Source organism: Heliangelus exortis, chromosome 1, assembly GCF_036169615.1.
Source record: "Heliangelus exortis chromosome 1, bHelExo1.hap1, whole genome shotgun sequence".
Taxonomy (NCBI): Eukaryota; Metazoa; Chordata; class Aves; order Apodiformes; family Trochilidae; genus Heliangelus; species Heliangelus exortis.
In genome coordinates, this window is record NC_092422.1 from 51677095 (window position 1) to 51694893 (window position 17799).

At 49.4% G+C, this 17799-nt stretch overlaps 1 protein-coding gene across 1 annotated transcript; it reads right to left on the minus strand.

Moving 5' to 3' along the window:
* Positions 1 to 496: 496 nt before the first annotated feature.
* Positions 497 to 2653, minus strand: LOC139791831 (G-protein coupled receptor 183-like). The gene is made up of 2 exons (XM_071734402.1): positions 2507 to 2653; positions 497 to 1590 (listed from the first exon to the last, which is right to left on the minus strand). The coding sequence occupies exon 2, from the start codon at positions 1553 to 1555 to the stop codon at positions 497 to 499; it is 1059 nt and encodes a 352-aa protein (XP_071590503.1). The 5' UTR covers positions 1556 to 1590; positions 2507 to 2653.
* Between the last annotated feature and the right edge of the window lie 15146 nt (positions 2654 to 17799).

Sequence of the window (17799 nt, forward strand, 5' to 3'; positions counted from 1 at the left end):
TTTTTCTGAAATTCCCTGGGTTCCTGTGCTCCATGCTGGCTGCCCCAAGCCCCACCAGGATGCTGCCCCAGTGGTCCAAAGGCAGCACAGGGGAAGGGGGCAGAGAGGCAGGGGCAGCCATGGTGGTTACCAGCAGCCCCCCAGGGGATGTTGGGGAGGTGTGGAGGGGCAGGGAGTTGCAGTGCTGGGAAGTCTCCAGCTCTGTTTGCCCACTGGAGTGGTTGCACAAGCTGCCTCGTCTGGGGTTGGGATGAAAAAGAGGCCCCTCTGTGCTCCAGGAGGGTGGATCCAGGAGTGCTGAGCACAGAGCCAAGTGTGTGAAGCCAGGGAGAGCTCTGTGCTGAACAGGTTGGTTTCTGAAAGAACCCCCAGCTCCAGGCAGGGGAATGATGAAGCCTGTCAGAGGTGCTGGTCCTGCTCTGCAACACAGCTCTGGCTGCCACCATCAGGGATGGTCCATGAGCTTGCAGGCCAGAGCAAAAAGGAAGGGGCTGCATTAGACAGAGACAGATCCGTGTGGCTGGCTGTTGCTGTTGCTGTCAGAGGGGGTCTTGGCAGAGGAGGAGGTGGCCATCGAGCCGCTGTTCCTGAAGATGCGGAGCAACCTCCGCTTGTAGCCCCGGAAGGCGAAGAAGTAAATGATGGGGTCAATGCAGCAGTTGAGGTTCATGAACGCCACGGTGACTTGTAGAGACATCTTGAAGGCTTGCTGCTCGCGGCAGGATGGCTGGTAGAGGATTTTCCTGACCATAAACTGGACGATGTTGAGGTGGTAGGGGCTGAAGCAGAGCAGGACAGCCAGCAGCACCACCAGGATGATGGTGAAGGCCCGGCGGTGGTGCCCGCTCTTCTCTGTCAGGTGGTTTTCCTTGGCTGTCTGGCAGAGCTTGAGGTTGATCCTCACATAACACACCAAGATGATGCCCACGGGCAGGAAGAAGCCGAGCATGCAGGCCCCCAGGAGCAAGTAGGGCAATTTGGGAATCTCCTCAAAGTTGAAGTACTCCATGCAGGTCAGCCTGTCCCCCATCCTCCGCGTCATGGGCCACAGAAGCAGCGGCGCTGTCTGCAGGAACACCAAGGACCAGATGAGGACACAGACACCCCTGGCACGGCTCATCCTCCGGATCCTGCCGGGAAGCCTGGCACGCACCACGGCAACGTAGCGGTCCACGCTCACGCAGGTCATGAAGTAGATGCCCACGTAGGTGTTCATGTAGAAAATGAAGGCTGTGGCTCGGCAGAACCAGTCCCCAAAGGGCCAGTTGAACTCCAGGATGTAGTAGGCGATCCTGCCTGGCAGTGCCAGGGTGAAGAGAGCATCAGAGAGAGCCAGGTTCACCAGGTAGAGGTCAGTGGAGTTGAGTTTCTTCTTCCTGCGCTGGAAGGTGATGCAGAGAGCCAGGATGTTGCCACAGGCACCAAACACCAGCAGGGCGGTGTAGAAGAGGGAGAAGGTGACTTTGGCAGAGAAGTAGTGGTTGTGCACGTTGCAGCTGCTCTGGTTGCTGGAGGTGAGGTTGGCGAGTGGGAACACAGCCTCCACAGCAGCCATTTCTGTGGTGCCTCCTGAGCTCTTGCCCCCCTCCCCTGGAATAAGAACAGACATGAAACTTGCAGCTTGTTGATAACAGGAGCTGTACTCGTCAAGAAGAGAAAGGCCCATCCCCTGCTCCCTGCCAACCATCCCCCCCACCCTGGCTGCACACAGCTCGAGTCATTTGGAAAAATGCATCTCTTGTGATTTCAGTGTCGAGCTTCTCAACAAAAGCTGTGACTCATTGTCTTCTTCTCATCAGCTCCTCTTACTTTTTTTAGGTATTTCTTGCAAGTCCAATCAATACCAAAAAGGATGGGGAGCTCAGAGGGGGGCAGGGGGTGAGGGGGAATCGCCTATCACACAAAAAAGATCCCAAACTCATCTGGTGGCAGCGATGTCATTTAGTCACCTCCACGGGTGGGACAGAGAACTTCATTGAGAAAATGCCCGGAAAGTGGCGGGGCCTCGGGGAGGTGGGTTGTGGAGGTGAGGGGTTGTGGCCAGAGGTGACAAGGAGCACCATCGCAACCCTCGGGCTGGGACAAGCCAAGAAGCAAAACCGAAGGAATTCAAAGAGAGGAAATATCCCATCCTTCCCCAAAAATCCCACACCGGGGAGCACGCTGGCACCAAACCCCGCTCCCCACACGCCCTCCAAGCTCTCGCCCCGCTTTGGTCCGGGGCTAGCGGGGACACCCCCTTCTCCCCCTTCCCCTCCTGCTGCTGCGGGGTGCAGCAGCTCCCGGGACGCCCCATCCCACCCCTCCCGTCCCGTCCCGTCCCGTCCCGTCCCACCCCGGCCGCCGCTCACCCCACGCTGCCGCCCCCCGGGCCGCCTCTGGGCTCCGCTCCGCGGGACGGGGCGGGACGGGCACGATGCTGCCCCACACCCCCGAAGGCGGAGACCCCCGAAGGGCTGAGCTGCTCACAGTAACGCGCAAGGAAGAGAAATTCAGGGGCTCCAACCTGGGGCAGACGGTGCCGCCTCCTCCTCCTCTTCTTCCTTCTCTTCCAGCCCGAGGCGGGGGGGAGGTTGGGGGGGTGAGGTGGGAGGGTGACGGGCACGGAGCCTCCCGGGCCGCTCCTTGGTCTTGGGCTCCCCGGCCGTGTGAGAGGCTCTTGGGATTTACTCACGTTATAAAAGTACCGTGAGGTCTGGGGGTTTTTTGGTGTTTGGTTGTTTGCTTGGGTTTTTTTTACTCCTTTCTTTCCTTTTTGTTTTTTTTTTTTTTTTTTCTTCTTTTTCTTTTTCTTTTTTTTTTTTTTTTTTTTTTTTTTTTTCCTCCCCTTTTTCTTTTCTTAGGGTTAGTAAAAACGTGCATTTTTTTTTTTCTTTTTTTTTTTTTTTTTTTCTTTTTCGGTGTGTGAGAGGCATTTTACTGCAGCAGGGTTTATAAGTAGTGGCTGTGCTGGAGAGGAAAAATGACTGTACCTGCGAGGCAATTGCTCCTGACATCTGAGCTGACTTTGGGTTTTAGTCTGAAAATTTCTACAAGGATGCAAAATGCGACTGAACAGCAACGACAGCCTCAGCTCTGGCTCACATGCAGTCCAGAGGGTTCACCCTACAGCATCTATGTATGGTCACAGCACAGTCAGACCGTGGCACCTTTGCTGATAAAGTCAGTAAGAATCTCCTGTGGACCTTATTGTGCCTGTGGCTGTTTCAAGCCACCCTGTGCATGGCTTGCTGTGCCCAGGCTGTGGGGAAGCCCAGATTTGCTCTTAGTGCACATGGAGAAACCACCAGGCACCACCAATTCCTGAGAAAATCTGCTCTTGGTGAAAAAAGTCTTTTCCTTGTTCGGATGATATATTGTGTGACAGATATAAGGCAAAGCCCCATGTCCCTGCTGGAGCTCTCGGGGCAGGCTGTGTCCCTGCAGGGTGCTGGGCAGTGGAGGGCTCTGATTTCCCCCACAGCCCCACACGTGGGTGGCTGGTGAGGCCACAGCGTGGCTGGGAAGCCACCACAAACCAGCAAGGCAGCCCTGGCAGTGGTGCTGCTGGGGATGGGCTGAGGGCAAGCAGCACATCTTACAGTGAGGAGAGAGGGCTTTCCTCCTCAGCACTTCCCAAAATGTTTGCAGAAGTGCAGCCTGCCAAGTGGGAAGCAGGATGGCCTTCCCCACAGTGCCTATTTACTGGAGACTGCTGGATCCTTCAGATCCCAAGAGGATTTTATGCTCTTTTCAGTGGTTCTAGGGGATTTTTGTTGGTGGTGATCTTACTTGGGTTTGTTTTGGGTTTTTCTTTTCCCTCCTAAAGAGCTAGGAAATTCCCATCATGGGACATTCAGGGTACTACTGAAAAATACTGAGGCCAAGAAATGTCAGGGTTAAGATTACAGTTAAGCTAAATTTAAACTTCCCTCCAAGCTAGAAAAACTCAACAAATTCCTTAACTGCATAATATTTGTAGTGTTTTACAACATAGTGGCACAAAACACAGTACTAATCTGTGTATTCACATAGAGTGAGTCATTTGTTTAGAAATTACATAGTGAATGAAATTGCCATGAATTACAAGTTGAAGGTACCTAGCAAGAGTAAATAGTATTTTTTTATTTTTTTATTTTTTTTTAATAGTAAATAGTAAAAATTTTCTAATACCCATCTGTTAATGGGTGTTTCCTTGCTCGGGGGTCTATATTGCAAGAAAGGGAAGGTCTGCTAATGAGACAATGACTGCTGAGTAAATTAAAAATATTCATGAGTAAGATGGGACTTTTTTACATACACATCTGTCAATAGTAAAGCTAATCAAACTGGCATAGGGATCAAATGTTCTTGAACTGTTTCATGGTGATGAGGATGAAGAAAATGCCCGATGGATGTAACATTAGAGAAGTGTTTTCTCAACAGAAATCACACCAGTGAACAGCTCTGGGACGATCCTTTTGTCTGCCTAATGCTCTACATCAAATACAGCATCAGCTGAAGCTAATGCCCACCATCCTGAAGCCCAGAGTCACTTGTAGCACTGATGTTGGAAAAGCTGACTCCTTGCCCAAAAAAGGCTCCTGTCCACCCTCCCTTACCTGAACATTTTATCTCTGCAGATCAGCACTGCCAGGGAAATAAATCTGGGATGAAGCTGAGCAAGATGCCATCACCTTCCAGCCTGGTGCCTGCAGTGCCTGGGGTGGTCCCCATCACCAGAGCCTGGAGATGACAGACAGACAGGTTCCCTCCTGGGACTTTCTCCATGCAGTCAGACACCTCCCTCCTGTACAATCCGCAATGTCCCTTGCTAGCACTAGAAATGGAGCTGCAGATCCCAGAGGGGGAATTGCATGTGGATAACCCAGCGGGGCAGCCTTCCCGTTGGAGCCCATGGGAGTGGGATCGCTGTGCCAAAGGGGTGCCTGAATAAAGCAGGGTCTGGGGGGGGCTCAGCCCCTGAGGGGAGGGTGAGGTCCTTCCCAGGGGGCAGGTGGAGAGAGGGCCCCAGGGAGCCAGAGGACAGAGATGCCCCGAGGCATCACCAGCCTCAAAAATAAGTGGAGGAGCCTGAATGTCCAGGTGACAATCACATCCAGGGATATGGGGATAAGGAGGAGGGAGAACAATGCTCGCTGCATGATTTTATTTTGGTTTGTGCAGCTCAGAAGAAAGGAAGTGGGTTCTTCTTTTGTGCAAAACATGCTCCTGCCCTGTATGCAGCAGGTGCTGTGCTACAGGAGTGCAGCCCAGCTCCACCCATGTGCAAAGCCCCGGTGGCTCCACCAAGCCCAGAAGTGCTGCACCATGCTGCACCCCAGGAAACAGGCCCTTTCAGATAAGGGTGCAGAGCTGGGGACACCCCTGTCCTGTCTGGTAGGACCCCAATCCTTGCCTCTGCATGGCTGAGTTAGCTGAAAAGGGACCCCCCCACAAGGAAGCATGGAGAAGCTCTGTTCACCCTAGCTTGCAGCCACGGAATTTAGGAGGTGTTTGCCTTTAGTGAGCCCAGTGGCTGGATGAAACACTCTGTGGGATTTGGAGTATGAGGTTCAACATCAGAGCTAGGCCCAGGTGTTCTGCTGTGTCTGTGTTTGCATAAAGTCACGTTTCCTTGGGCCAACAGGGAGCAAGCAAAGGGTCCTGGAGCCTGAGTATCCACCCCAGGGTGAGCAAGAGCTGCTGCCCCAGTGTGTTCCTGCTGCTGGTGACCTGGCGAGGGCATAGGGGACACCTCCTGGAGGGGGTCCTGAGGAAATGCTGAGTGTGGAAGGTCTCTTCCCTCACAGAGGTATCACCGATGTTGAACACAATGGGTCCCTGCTGGGTGACTGCCAGACACTGCTTGCCTGGGGGGCTGTTCCACCCTTCCCAGAGCCAGCTCTTGGGTATTTCAGGGTAGATGTGCACATTCAGATCACTGTGACTCTCTCTCATTGTCTTCACAGAGGACATTGCCCTTCTGTCAAGGCTCCTTGCAGCCCCCTCTCCCTCTTGGAGGCCTTTCCTTGGACTATTCATCCCAGCCCAGCAGAAGAGTCAGCACACAGCTCTTACAGGACCAGGTCCTTCAGACCACCAGTCTGGTGCAGCAGTGGGTGTCATAGAACCACAGAATCATAGAATCGTCTGGGTTGGAAAGGGCCTCTGAAATCATCAAAACCAACCCTTGATCCACTACTGCTGTGGTTACCAGACCATGGCACTGAGTGCCACATCCAGTCTCTTCTTAAAAACCCCCAGGGATGGAGAATCCACCACTTCCCTGGGCAGCCCATTCCAATGTCTGATCACCCTCTCAGTAAAGAAATTCTTTCTAATGTCCAACCTAAACCTCCCCCGGCACAACTTGAGACCATGCCCTCTTGTCTTGCTGAGAGTTGCCTGGGAAAAGAGACCAACCCCCCCCTGGCTACCCCCTCCTTTCAGGGAGTTGTAGAGAGTGATGAGGTCTCCCCTGAGCCTCCTCTTCTCCAGGCTGAACACCCCCAGCTCCCTCAGCCCTTCCTCACAGGACTTGTGCTGGATCCCTTCACCAGCCTAGTTGCTCTTCTCTGGACCTGCTCCAGGACCTCAATCTTCCTGAACTGAGGGGCCCAGAACTGGACACAGGACTCGAGGTGAGGCCTCACCAGCACTGAGTACAGAGGCAGAATCCCTTCCCTGGACCTGCTGGCCACACTGTTCCTGATACAGGCCAGGATGCCATTGGCCTTCTCGGCTACCTGGGCACACTGCTGGCTCATGTTCAGCTTCCTGTCAATCCAGACTCCCAGGTCCCTCTCTGCCTGGCTGCTCTCAGCCACTCTGTGCCCAGCCTGTATGGGTAAGGAAAGCTTGTGAAGAGCCATCCACTGTGAGGGCTCTAGGCCATTGCCTTAGGTGCAAAGCCACACTCAGGGGTTCTGAGGCTATTGTTTACACTTGGTGGAGTTTCCCAGAGTTGAGAGATGATTTGGAGCTGGAGTTTCTGAAGGCAGGGACAGCATCACAGATGAGGTAACAACCCTTGCAGGGAGAGACAGCAGGAAGACTGCACCTCCTCTTTCCATTGTATCATCACCTCTCCCTCTTACCTTTCCCCACCAACTTCAGTTACTTTTTCTGTCTTCTTCTAGTGCAAAACATTTTCAGGAAGCTTTGGGTTTAGACACAGAGACCTCAAATCCAGGTGCTTTCGGTTTCAATGCAAGAGGCTGGGAATTTCCACAGCTCAGCCCCTGGGTCTCAAGCCACCTGTAGTCATCTGGTGGCAAAGCAGAAATAAGGAGAACATCTGATTTTAACACCCACCTGTCAATTCAATAACAGTAGCTACATGGGGAGGACAACACTGAGAAACGTTAACTCAAAGTGATGGAAATTGTAAAGGGAGGAAAATCTTTACTGAGATTGCTGCCAATTTGTGACAAAAAAATCAAGAAATAGGTACTAGGGTTCTGGTATGCTTGAAACCTACTCTGACTCTAAATCTAAGTGGGAAGCAATGAATAATGAAGCAGTTGAAATCTACTTCTGCATGACATTACCTGAGTTATTTTGCTTGTGCAGCACCAGCTCTGGAAATGATGTTGCAGCACACAGTCAGAAGAGGGGCACAGCTCACTCCAGTGTCCCAGTGCCACATGGTCACACCAGGAGCTGTTTCTTTCCATGTGCCCTCACCTTCAGTCCCAAAATGTGGGCATGCACATGGCCTTGTATGTGATCCAAGCAACTCGTTTCCATGTGCTGCTGGTTTCATGGAGCCTGGATGCAAGGAGGGGGCAGGTGTGCAAACAGGGGCAACTCTTAGTCACGTAGGGATGGACACCTTGGCAGGAGAAATATCAATGAAATTCACATTATGAAATAACTTCCTCCAGCAAGCATCAAAGGCACTTGTTTCCACGACGTGCTGTGACTTAGAAGCTCCATTGCGATTTTGCAGGAATAAGGTGGTTTTTTTGTTATCTGATTTTTGTGGTTAAAAACAACGTTTAAACACTTATTTTAAAAAATACAATCATAAGGCAAGTTTGGAGAACTGTGGTCCTCTTTTTGTCTGTTTTTTTCTTATGCCAGGGCCCCATACCCTGTATGTGCACAACCATTTATAACGTGCAGCTACAACATGAACAAAAGTGACTGCTGTAGAAGATGATGGCAAAGTGCAAACATGAGTATGATGGAGAAAGTGCAAAAAAATACATCTTAAATCCACCTGGATCTCGAGTCTATACACCAATTTCTTTTGACAGCTCACCTTATCTTCTTATGACTTGTTAAGTCTTTTGTTTTGGTTTTTTTTTTAAATTTCTACTTATTCATCCCATTCAGTGTTTAGGGCCATATTATGACCAGGTTTGGGCCATGTTTAATGTGTGACAAGTAAGTCCTATGCCAAGTGGAAAAATCAGCATCCTCGGGAGCATTTCTGTGGGCCCCTCAGCAGACTGCACCACTGCCTCCCAGATACACAGACTGGTTGAGGTTGGAAGGGGTCTCTGGAGGTCACCTGGTCCATCACCTTGCTCAGGCAGGGCCATACAGAGCCAGTTGCTCAGGACCATGCTCAGGACCATCTAAGGACGGAGATACTCTCTGCCCACAACTTCTCTGGGCAACCTGTGCCAGTACTTGGTCACCCTCACAGTGAAAAAATATTTCCTGATGTTTGGAGGGACCCTCCTGTGTTTCAGTTTGTGCCCATTATCTCTGATCCTGTCACTGGGCACCACTGAGCAGCACCTGGCTCTGTCCTCTCTGCACCCTCCCTTCAGGTATTTGTATACATTGATGAGACCCATGCCTGAGCTTTCTCTTCTCCAGGCTGACCAGTCCCAGCTCTCTCAACATTTCTTTTTAGGGGGAATGCTTCAGTTCATCATCTTTGTGGCCCTTCACTGGACTCTCCAGTATGTCCATTTCTGTTGTACTGGAGGGCCCAGAACTAGACCCAGCAGTCCAGGTGTGTCCTCACCAGTGCTGAGCAGAAGAGTAGGACCACCTCCCTCAGACCTGCTGGCAACACACATCCTAATGCAGTGCCAGGATACCATTAGGCCTCTTTGCTACAAGGGGATGTTACTGGCCCAACTTGGTGTTCACCAAGAGTCCCGGACCTTGGCACCTGAGGTTTTTTTCAGAGTGGTTCCTTTTGTTTGTTCAAAGCATGGCTCTAATGAGCTGCAGCACCATCCCTGAGTGCTCAGCAGCTCTGTGTGCTTCTACCTTCCCAGCCCCAGGTCCTGCAGATTCCCATGGGGAGAGTCTGGGGAGAAGCTGGCTATGAAATAAAAACCTGCCTTCATGAAAATCTTCCTTAATTTGAGCCTCCCTGACCCGGTGTCATCCGAGTGAGCTTTCTCTGCTGTCACTGCCTCAAGGTGGTGTGGGCAGGGCAGGGGCTGCCATCAGTTCCCACACCTGCAGTGATTCACCTGCAGAGCATCACTCTGGGGAGGAACCTGTCAGCAACCACTCAGCCAAGGGCCATGGCAACACCTGCTGCCGTGTACATGGGGCCTGGGCTGGGTCTCTAATGTTGGCATCTCCTAATTTATAAGGCTAGGAATGCAACTTGAAGATGGGTTTTTGGTTTTGATTTTGGTTTTGTGCTGCTTAGGAGGTGTGGTAGGTGAAGGAATACGAGGCACCTGAGAGCTGGGATGCTTGGCAGTGCCAGCCACCACCGTGGCACAGAGCTCTGTGCAGTGCTGTGACACTCACCATCTCTCTGGAGAGACAAGAAGGACCATGGGCTGGTGCTGCTCCTGATGGCACCAAGCTGTGTGATGCAGTCAGCACTCTGGAGGGAAGGGATGCCAACCAGAGGGACCCTGATAAGCTTGAGAAATGGGACTCTGAAAACTGCATGAAGTTCAACAAGGCCAAGTGCCAGATCCTGCACAAGCCCAAGCACAGGCTGGGCAGAGAATGGACTGAGAAGAGACCTGAGGAGAAGGACTTGAGGGTGCTGGTTGATGAGAAGCTCAACACGAGCCAGCAATGTGCTCTTACAACCCAGACAGGCAAACAAATCCTGTGCTGCATCAAATGAAGTGTGGGCAGTAGTCCAAGGGAGGGGATTCTCCCCCTCTACTCTGCTCTTGTGAGACCCCACCGGGAGTGCTGTGTCCAGTTCTGGAGACCTCAACATAGGAGAGACATGGAGCTGTTGGAGAAAGTCCAGAGGAGAGCCATGAGGATGATCAGAGGGCTGGAGCACATCTCCTGTGAAGACAGACTGAGAGAGTTGGGGTTTTTCAGCCTGGAGAAGAGAAGGCTCCAAGGAAACCTCAGAGCAGCTTTGAGTACCTGAAGAGGCCTCCAGGAAAGCTGGGGAGGGACTTTTATAAGGGCATGTAGTGATAGGGTAAGGAGTAATGGCTTCAAATTGGAAGAAGGTAGATTTAGGTTAGTCACTAGAAAGAAATTCTTTAGTTTTTAGACCATCACAATCTAGAAATCACACCATTCATTCACAAGGTGCAGTCCTGGTGAGGGTCTAGACATCCTCCTCCACCAAAATGGTACCATACCCCCATGCAGGTCCTGTGTAGGGCCTGCCCCTGTGTTTCTCTGCAGCTCTTTTCCCAGTGGAGCTTTTTTTCCCGGAGTCCCTTGCAGCAGGCCATGATGTTTGCTTCACCAAGCCACCTCCATGACTTTTGCCTCTTCTGCCAGTAAGGGCTGGGTTGCAGCTCTGTATGGCTGCATAAGAAAATGTGCTGCTTAAACCAGAATGACCCAACCTCCCCAAATGTTTAATCAGATTAAATTTTGGTGGTGTTTTAAATGTTTGGATTTTATTGAAGGATTTATTTTGCAGCCTGCAAATTTTACCTTTTAGGGCTTAAAAGTAAGCTCAGACAGATTTGTCTTAAACCAGATCATCTAAAATGTCCATATTTTTCAGGATTTTTTTGCTAAATACTGTTTAAATGAATTTATTAAATGCTTTTGCTTCTCCACTCTTGTCTCCTGAGTCCAAGCTGTGGTTGCACTTCTCCTTTCCAGGCCCAGGAATATAGTTGTCAAATTATTTCTTCATAATGGAAATTCTGTTTCCTGGGGTTTCACTCACTTCTAATGTATTCATGGAGACTGCAACATTTTAGCTGCTAATACATACTGAAAAAACTTGAGTCTCTGGGCTCTAATGTAGCTATGTTTGATGCTTAATGCTCTGGATGATTTGTGATCATGAAGAGTTGGGTCTGACAGCATGATTGCAAGTGGAGAGACTTCTGAGCACTTCATAAGAACTAGGAAAAAAAAAAGGGTACAAGCTTTTAGCTTTTCTTTTTCATTTTAGGAAGAGGTTTTTCCTGTGAAGATGGTAGATACAGAAAATTATAGAAAATGGATCCCCAAAGAAAGCTTTTTTTTTTTTTTTTTTTTTTTTTTAAAAAAAAAAGCATAATTGGATGTAAACCTAAGGGAAGACCTCCCAAGAAACAACAAAGCCCCTCTGTACACATAAAAATAGAGGCTGCTCAGCATCACATTTAGCCATCTCAAAAGGCCATGGGCCACAGCTTAGCCAGGCCAGCAGACCCCCTGCTCCACTTCAGCAGGGGGGGAAGGAAAATCAGTTTTTTAACATCCCAAAGTGAAAGCTCTGGCCATGGTTTGCTCCAAGCCCTCTCTTGCTGGGGAGGTTTTGCACAAGCAAGAAGCACTAAAGCTTCCAACAGGGTGGATAATTCTCTTCTGTCTGCTACTGTGACTATCCAGAGCTCACCACCCTGGCACCTCCACAGATTGTGCCTCGGCCATGAGACAAGGAGGGGTGATTTTGCATTTCTTAGCTGGTGCTCAGAGGCAGGGAATGAGGGGGCAGGGAATGAGGGGCTGCCAGTTACTTACTTCACAAATTGTAGTTGTCTGGGTTAGCATCATGGAGCCAGAAATCTTAAAGCAGGATGTTGCTTGTGAGCCATGCTGGAAACTTACAGATGCTGGTTAAAATCATGAATGTGTTACTCAGTGAGTGTTTTGCTTGTGACAAATTACTTCTTTTTTTTTTTTTTTTTTGGTTTGGTTTGGTTTGGTTTGGCACTTTGCCAGAGTTAAATGTCTGCAGCAGCCCATGCAGTTTGGAGCTGTTAAAATGTGCAATCTCGAAACGTGGAGTCAGAGAGAAGCTTTGTGTCCTTTGCACTCCTTTACCAGTCTGACTTTGAACCTGTCTAAAATCTCAATTACCTGGAAATCATTTTCAAACACAGGAATGGGTCCCATCCTGACAGATTGCTGCAGCATTCTTAGGCACCATCACACGTAGCACCCCTGGGTATCTCGTCAGCTGCCACTGGTGAACCTCAAGCAAGCAGGGATTTAGCTCCCTCATTAAATGTGTCTCCAATCACCATACCCCTACAAATGTGTGATGTCCCTGCTTGGGGACAGGGGGGTGAGTGGTATGTGACCTCTCTGATTGCCAGAATGAGCCAAAGCCTGGCTGATAGAAAATGGGACTAATGAAGAATATTTCTAAAAGGGCAAGAAATAAAGTTTTGTTTGTTTTTTTCAAGAGCTGAGGGAAATTTGAGGGAGGCAAGTAATTTCCCATCCCTCCAGAGCTGTAGTCATCTGACGACTTTATTTGGTCTTGACCATTGATTATTAAGCACACAGTTTCATATGAGATGAACAGTTTGCTGTGGTCTTATTACATTGTTTTTAAAAATATACATTCAAGTAGTCTGGGACAATAGAGTCATTGTCCTAATCTGGTTTAAGTGACAGCTAAGAAGGGTAAAATTAGTATTTACTAGAAATGAAGACGAGGTAGTTTCAATAACTAGAGTTCAATATTCCTCAGAAGATGTAGATAAGGATTTGCACCATCTCCCCACCCACACTTGGTTCACAAATTAATATCCTGGCTACATCTGGCAGACTGAGTCTCTCTCACAGTGAAAAAGCAGTCTCTGCCTTCAGCTCATTCTGGTAACAGGGAACAAAAAGGTCTTCTCACTGTCACACCATCCCAGACAGTACTGCCAGGAGGATATCCACAGGCAACTGGTACTGCCACCCTCCTGAAGGTGCCCAGGGCTTGCAGCAGGATCTTCCTGATGCTTCCCACCATGTGCCTCCTGCCACCTCGATTTGTGTCACCTTTCTGTATCCATGTGTCACATCCCAGATTCACGCACAGGGGAAACCCAGCAAACCCTCTGTGGCCAGACTGAAGCTAGACCTGCAGGCAGGGATGAGCCCAAGTCCCCTGCTGGCTTCATGCTGTTGGGTCAGGGTCCTGCACCAAAATAATTCTTAATTTCAGCACTTGAATGGTTCTTATTTTGCAGGCAGTTGTTCTCAATATTTGTTTTGCACAACTCACCTGTCAGTTAAAAAATATAGACACTTTTTTTGGGTGTGATGCATGTTGATGATGGCATTAATATTTGTAATTGGGTGCAGGCTGGGGTGAGGATGGAGGTGAAGTTGGTTTTATATTCAGAAGTATGTTTTCTTCTTCAGATGTGAACATCTTCATCCTGCTCCCTGAGGCAGGACCGTATTTGTGGCTGGACACACCAAGGCTGTCTGGGTCTAAAGGCCTGTGCACCATCACACAGGACTCCTGTGAAAAGAGAAGGTCTTGTAAAATGTGTCAAGCTTGACAGGGAAAAGGTATTTACCACTTAAATGACCCAATTTTACATCAGAAACCAGTCTGAGGTAAAAGAAAATACCGCACTGGGCCCCTTTGGTAAGGTCCACTGAACAGATGCTAATTATAATCAAATTCGTGCATCAGGTATGGGGTTTTTGTGGGAAGAAGTACCCCTGGGCAGACAGACCCACAGAGCAAGTGGAGACTGGGTCCACAGTGGGGGTTAAATGGACATCCCCTGAACCACCCAGATCACGAGGCAGCAAAGCACGTCCTGAGACCAAGCTAAAAGTTGGCTTAAAGATTGTTTATTCCAGAGAGCAGTTTGCTAATGTGCCTCCCAGCAGCAAGAAGCAGGGTGTCACAGAGCAATGCCACAGCAGGGTGGGACAGACCCCCTGGGAAGAAGAGAGCATGTCAAGGGGCAAGCCCACCCCTCACCAGCAGCACTGAGTTTTCTCTGCCTTCCCGAGCGTGCAGGGTGTCTGCAGGGTCTGGGTGCTCAGCCCTGAGCAGGACACTGACACTGTGCGTGGCATCTTAACACCCCTAGGGCTGGCAGGAAGAGTGGGAAGGGATCCTCCAAAGCCACAATGACGTTGGTCCCTGTTACGGTCCAAGGTAACATTAAATTTTATTTTTGTTTTGGATCCCTGAAACCAAGTCCAACCGTAGAAGGGTCGGGTGCAAGCAGATTTTATTTGACAATTGACACAGGCAGAAATGTAGATCCAGGCAAAAGAGGGTGAGAGGAAGAGAAGATATAAGAGAGAAAAGTGTTAAGAAAGTGTTAAGAAAGAATGAGAGAGAAAAGTGGAGAAAAAGGGTAAGAAAGTGGGAAGAATGAGAGAGAGAGAGAGAGTGTCAGAGTCCCCACCAGGGGCCCAGCTGCCCAGCGAGTTTCTTCAAGATGGCGCTGATCTTGGACAGGGCCCGATGCGAGATGGCGGTGGGTCAGGAGACGACCAAACAGCCCCAGCATGGACAGCCATATATACCCCTGAGTTCCTTTTGTTCCAAAGGGGCAGCTGTCAGTCAGCCAGATTTGTTGGAAGACAGGCTGCCTGGAGGGACTGCTGCCTGCAGTCTCCCACCCAGTCATCAGTTCTTATCTCCTTCCAGGCACTACTCTGTTCCAGCCTCCTCAGCCGGGTACTTTGCAAGTACGATCAAGGTGGCTCAGTTGTGCCTGGAGGGACGTCCCAGCATTGCAGGCCCCCAGAAAAGGGGAGCAGTCTCCACCCAGCAGTTCTTATCACATCCAGAGGTGTCATCCCCTGCTCAGCTCTGGCCAGCCAGGTCCTCCTCCCCAGCCAGGAATATTCACTTTAAAATTGCTCTTTTGAGACAATTGCAAATCAGTGAGGTCAGACTCTCACAGCCCCATTGTAGGGTGCTCCAGTGTCTATGGGGAAAAAAGTCCCCTTGCTGTCACACACATGTGTGCACTGTGCAGCAGGAGAGAAGTGTCAAGTGACTTCTGTGTTTCTCTAGGCTTGAGCTGAGAAGGGTGTTGCAGGGTGTCAACAGGTCCTGGAGCAGATTCACAGGGGTGGTGGAGGGATGAGGAAGTGGTTGCTGGCACCTCCGGATGATCTGCTGCTGCACACCAATTGCAAAGATTTGTATGAGACCTACGACAGAACTTGCTCTGTATAGGCAAGCAGGGATGGGGAGTTAGTAGAAAAAAAAAAACAAAACCCAAACCAAAACACAACCAAAAGCAAAACACTTAAGGAAAGAAGACCAATTTTTGTAAGGAGTAAAAAAACCCAAACCATCCCACATTACCTGTGGGTTTGAGACAAGTTGTCAGGTCCTTACTGGGTGTAGATGGAGCTTGGTGATCTCAAGCACTTCTCCATGCAGCAGCAGCAGCCCTGAGACCACGGGCTGATGATCAGCAGAGGTGATGGGGAGCTGCCTGGGCAGCAGAAAACCTCTTTGTCCTGTGGGGAAGGAACAGGAGCACATGGGGCTGCTGAACATGGGGGCTGGCTCCACACACCAAGATGCTCAGAGAGGAGATGGGCTGAGGAGGCCAAGGACATCAGCCCGTGTTAACTAAGGGGGTCTGGTTTTGTGTGAGAGGGCCAGCAGGGTGATGGAAGGAAGAGGGTAGAAGTGCAGAAGGAGAGATGATTTCCTCCTCTTTCTTAGCCCATCTGGAGCAGGGAGGAGGCACAGAGGGGGACAGGGATGCTGGACCCCAACCCATGTCCTCTCCATAGTTAGGGATGCCAAAGGGATGTTAATTACAGGAAGAAATTAGGAAAAGGGAGAGACAGCAAAAACCGATTTTAATCTTCAGATGCTATTTTTAGGATACCTGGAGGTGAAATCTGCCACTTCCCACTATCCCTTGGAAAAAGGCTTACCTCTCCATACACACGAGAGATGCTGCCTTGGGATTAAGCATTAACAGTGATTAAAAGTACTGCAATAATTACAACTTAGCAAAAGAATTAGATTGTTTAATAGGAAAGATGAGGAGAAATATATAGGAATTATATGGGGAGAAAAACGTGTGGCACCTGCCACAAATTGCAGGTATCAGGACTGCGGGTATCTGGATGCAAAAAGTCAAGCCCCAGAGTCTCGCTTGCTTAAACACTTTTTTTTTTTTTTTTTTTTCCTTTTTTTTTTTTTCTTCTTTATTTTCAGGTGCGAATGTTGGGTTTAGGGGTTGGTGCCTGGAAATGGAGCACGGAGACCCGGCTCCCCGGTGCCACTAGAGGTCACCGTCTCAACGAGGCACCGGCACCAGGGCACGGGCAGCTGGGGGTGATAGGCAGCGGTACCGGCAGGATGGGCAGGGGCAGGGGGGCACAAGCAATTCTTTACCAGAGGGGCTTTCTAGTGTTTGCAGGCAGGTGTTTTATGGAGGAAGCACCTACCTCCAGCCTCTGAAAATGCTGCTGGAAAGCTTCGTCAAAGGGGATGGAGTTAAAAATAGTTTATTAATATAAAGGAGGGAGGGAAAAAAAAAAAAAATCAAAGGTTTGTGCTTTGAGACTGAGGACTTCTTGAGTTATTTTGCTATACTTGATATGCTATTATTGTTAATATAATAATTTAATATTTTAATAAGATCTAATTCTAGTTCCTTGGTTAAAGAACTTATAAGCATTCAAGTGGAAATTATTTTTCTTGGTTTTTTGTTTTTTTCCAGAGGTTCTGAAACTTAAGGCAGCTCCTGAAGAGCTCCTTCCACAATGTCCTATGCAAAAATTTCCCTGCCACATCTCTTGGAAGCTGTTTTTTTTTCTGAACGTTTCAGTGCCAAGTGTCTCCCACACTGGATCTCCATCAAAAGCATCTTCACATTTCCTTACTTTGACCAAACAGCAAGGGGGAGGCAGAATTGAAGTCTCATCTGCACTGGGGCTTTACAGGAGCCACTACATTGAAATTTTTGCTTTTTTCTGTGTACAAATTAAAGCTGTGTAATTAAGAGAGCTGTAAAACTTGCACAGGGGAAATACCTATGAGCCAGCAGTTCTTTGTCTTTCTTCTAGAGCTTTCTTCATCTCCTTCATTGGATGGTTTCACTCATTCCTGAAGTTCAGGTTTCAGCCTCTTTGAGGGTGGAGAGCTCTCATTTATGTGTCTAAAATGTTTCTGGGTAGGGTAAGATTGAAAACTAACCATGATGGTTTTAGCCAGGTTTCACTTTGAATAGCTGGCTTACCTCAAAGCAAAACTGAGAAAAAGCCTTGGGCTAACTCTCATGATCTCAGACCTTGGACTCTCCACACATCTTCACTTATTGTTAGAGTGAAATTATTCAGAGCCGATGCTGGCAGCTCTCATTCCCGTTAGAAACCAGACAAAATAGTGGTGAAACTGAGAGCAGGATTTGTTTTTAGTGGCTACCCCCCCGCATTTAGCTGGCGGAAATGCTGGCATCAATCACCATCACCATCAAGAAAAATCACTCTCACTTTCAGCACGGGTACCCTCTGCCACGCCTCTGTCCTGGTGACACCGCTTTTTGGAGAGGGTTGGGCCCAAAGCCCCATGTCAGGCTCTGAAATGCCACATGCTGAGGAGGACGGGTGGGATTTTTGGCCAGTGGAAGGCAATGGGTGTCCTGCAACAAGAAGCAAAACCCACCCAGAGTGGCATGGAGGAGTCTGGCACCTGAAACACCTTTCCCCCTGAAAGCTGAGCTGCTGCGGGGCTCTGAGGGGCACTTGCCCTTA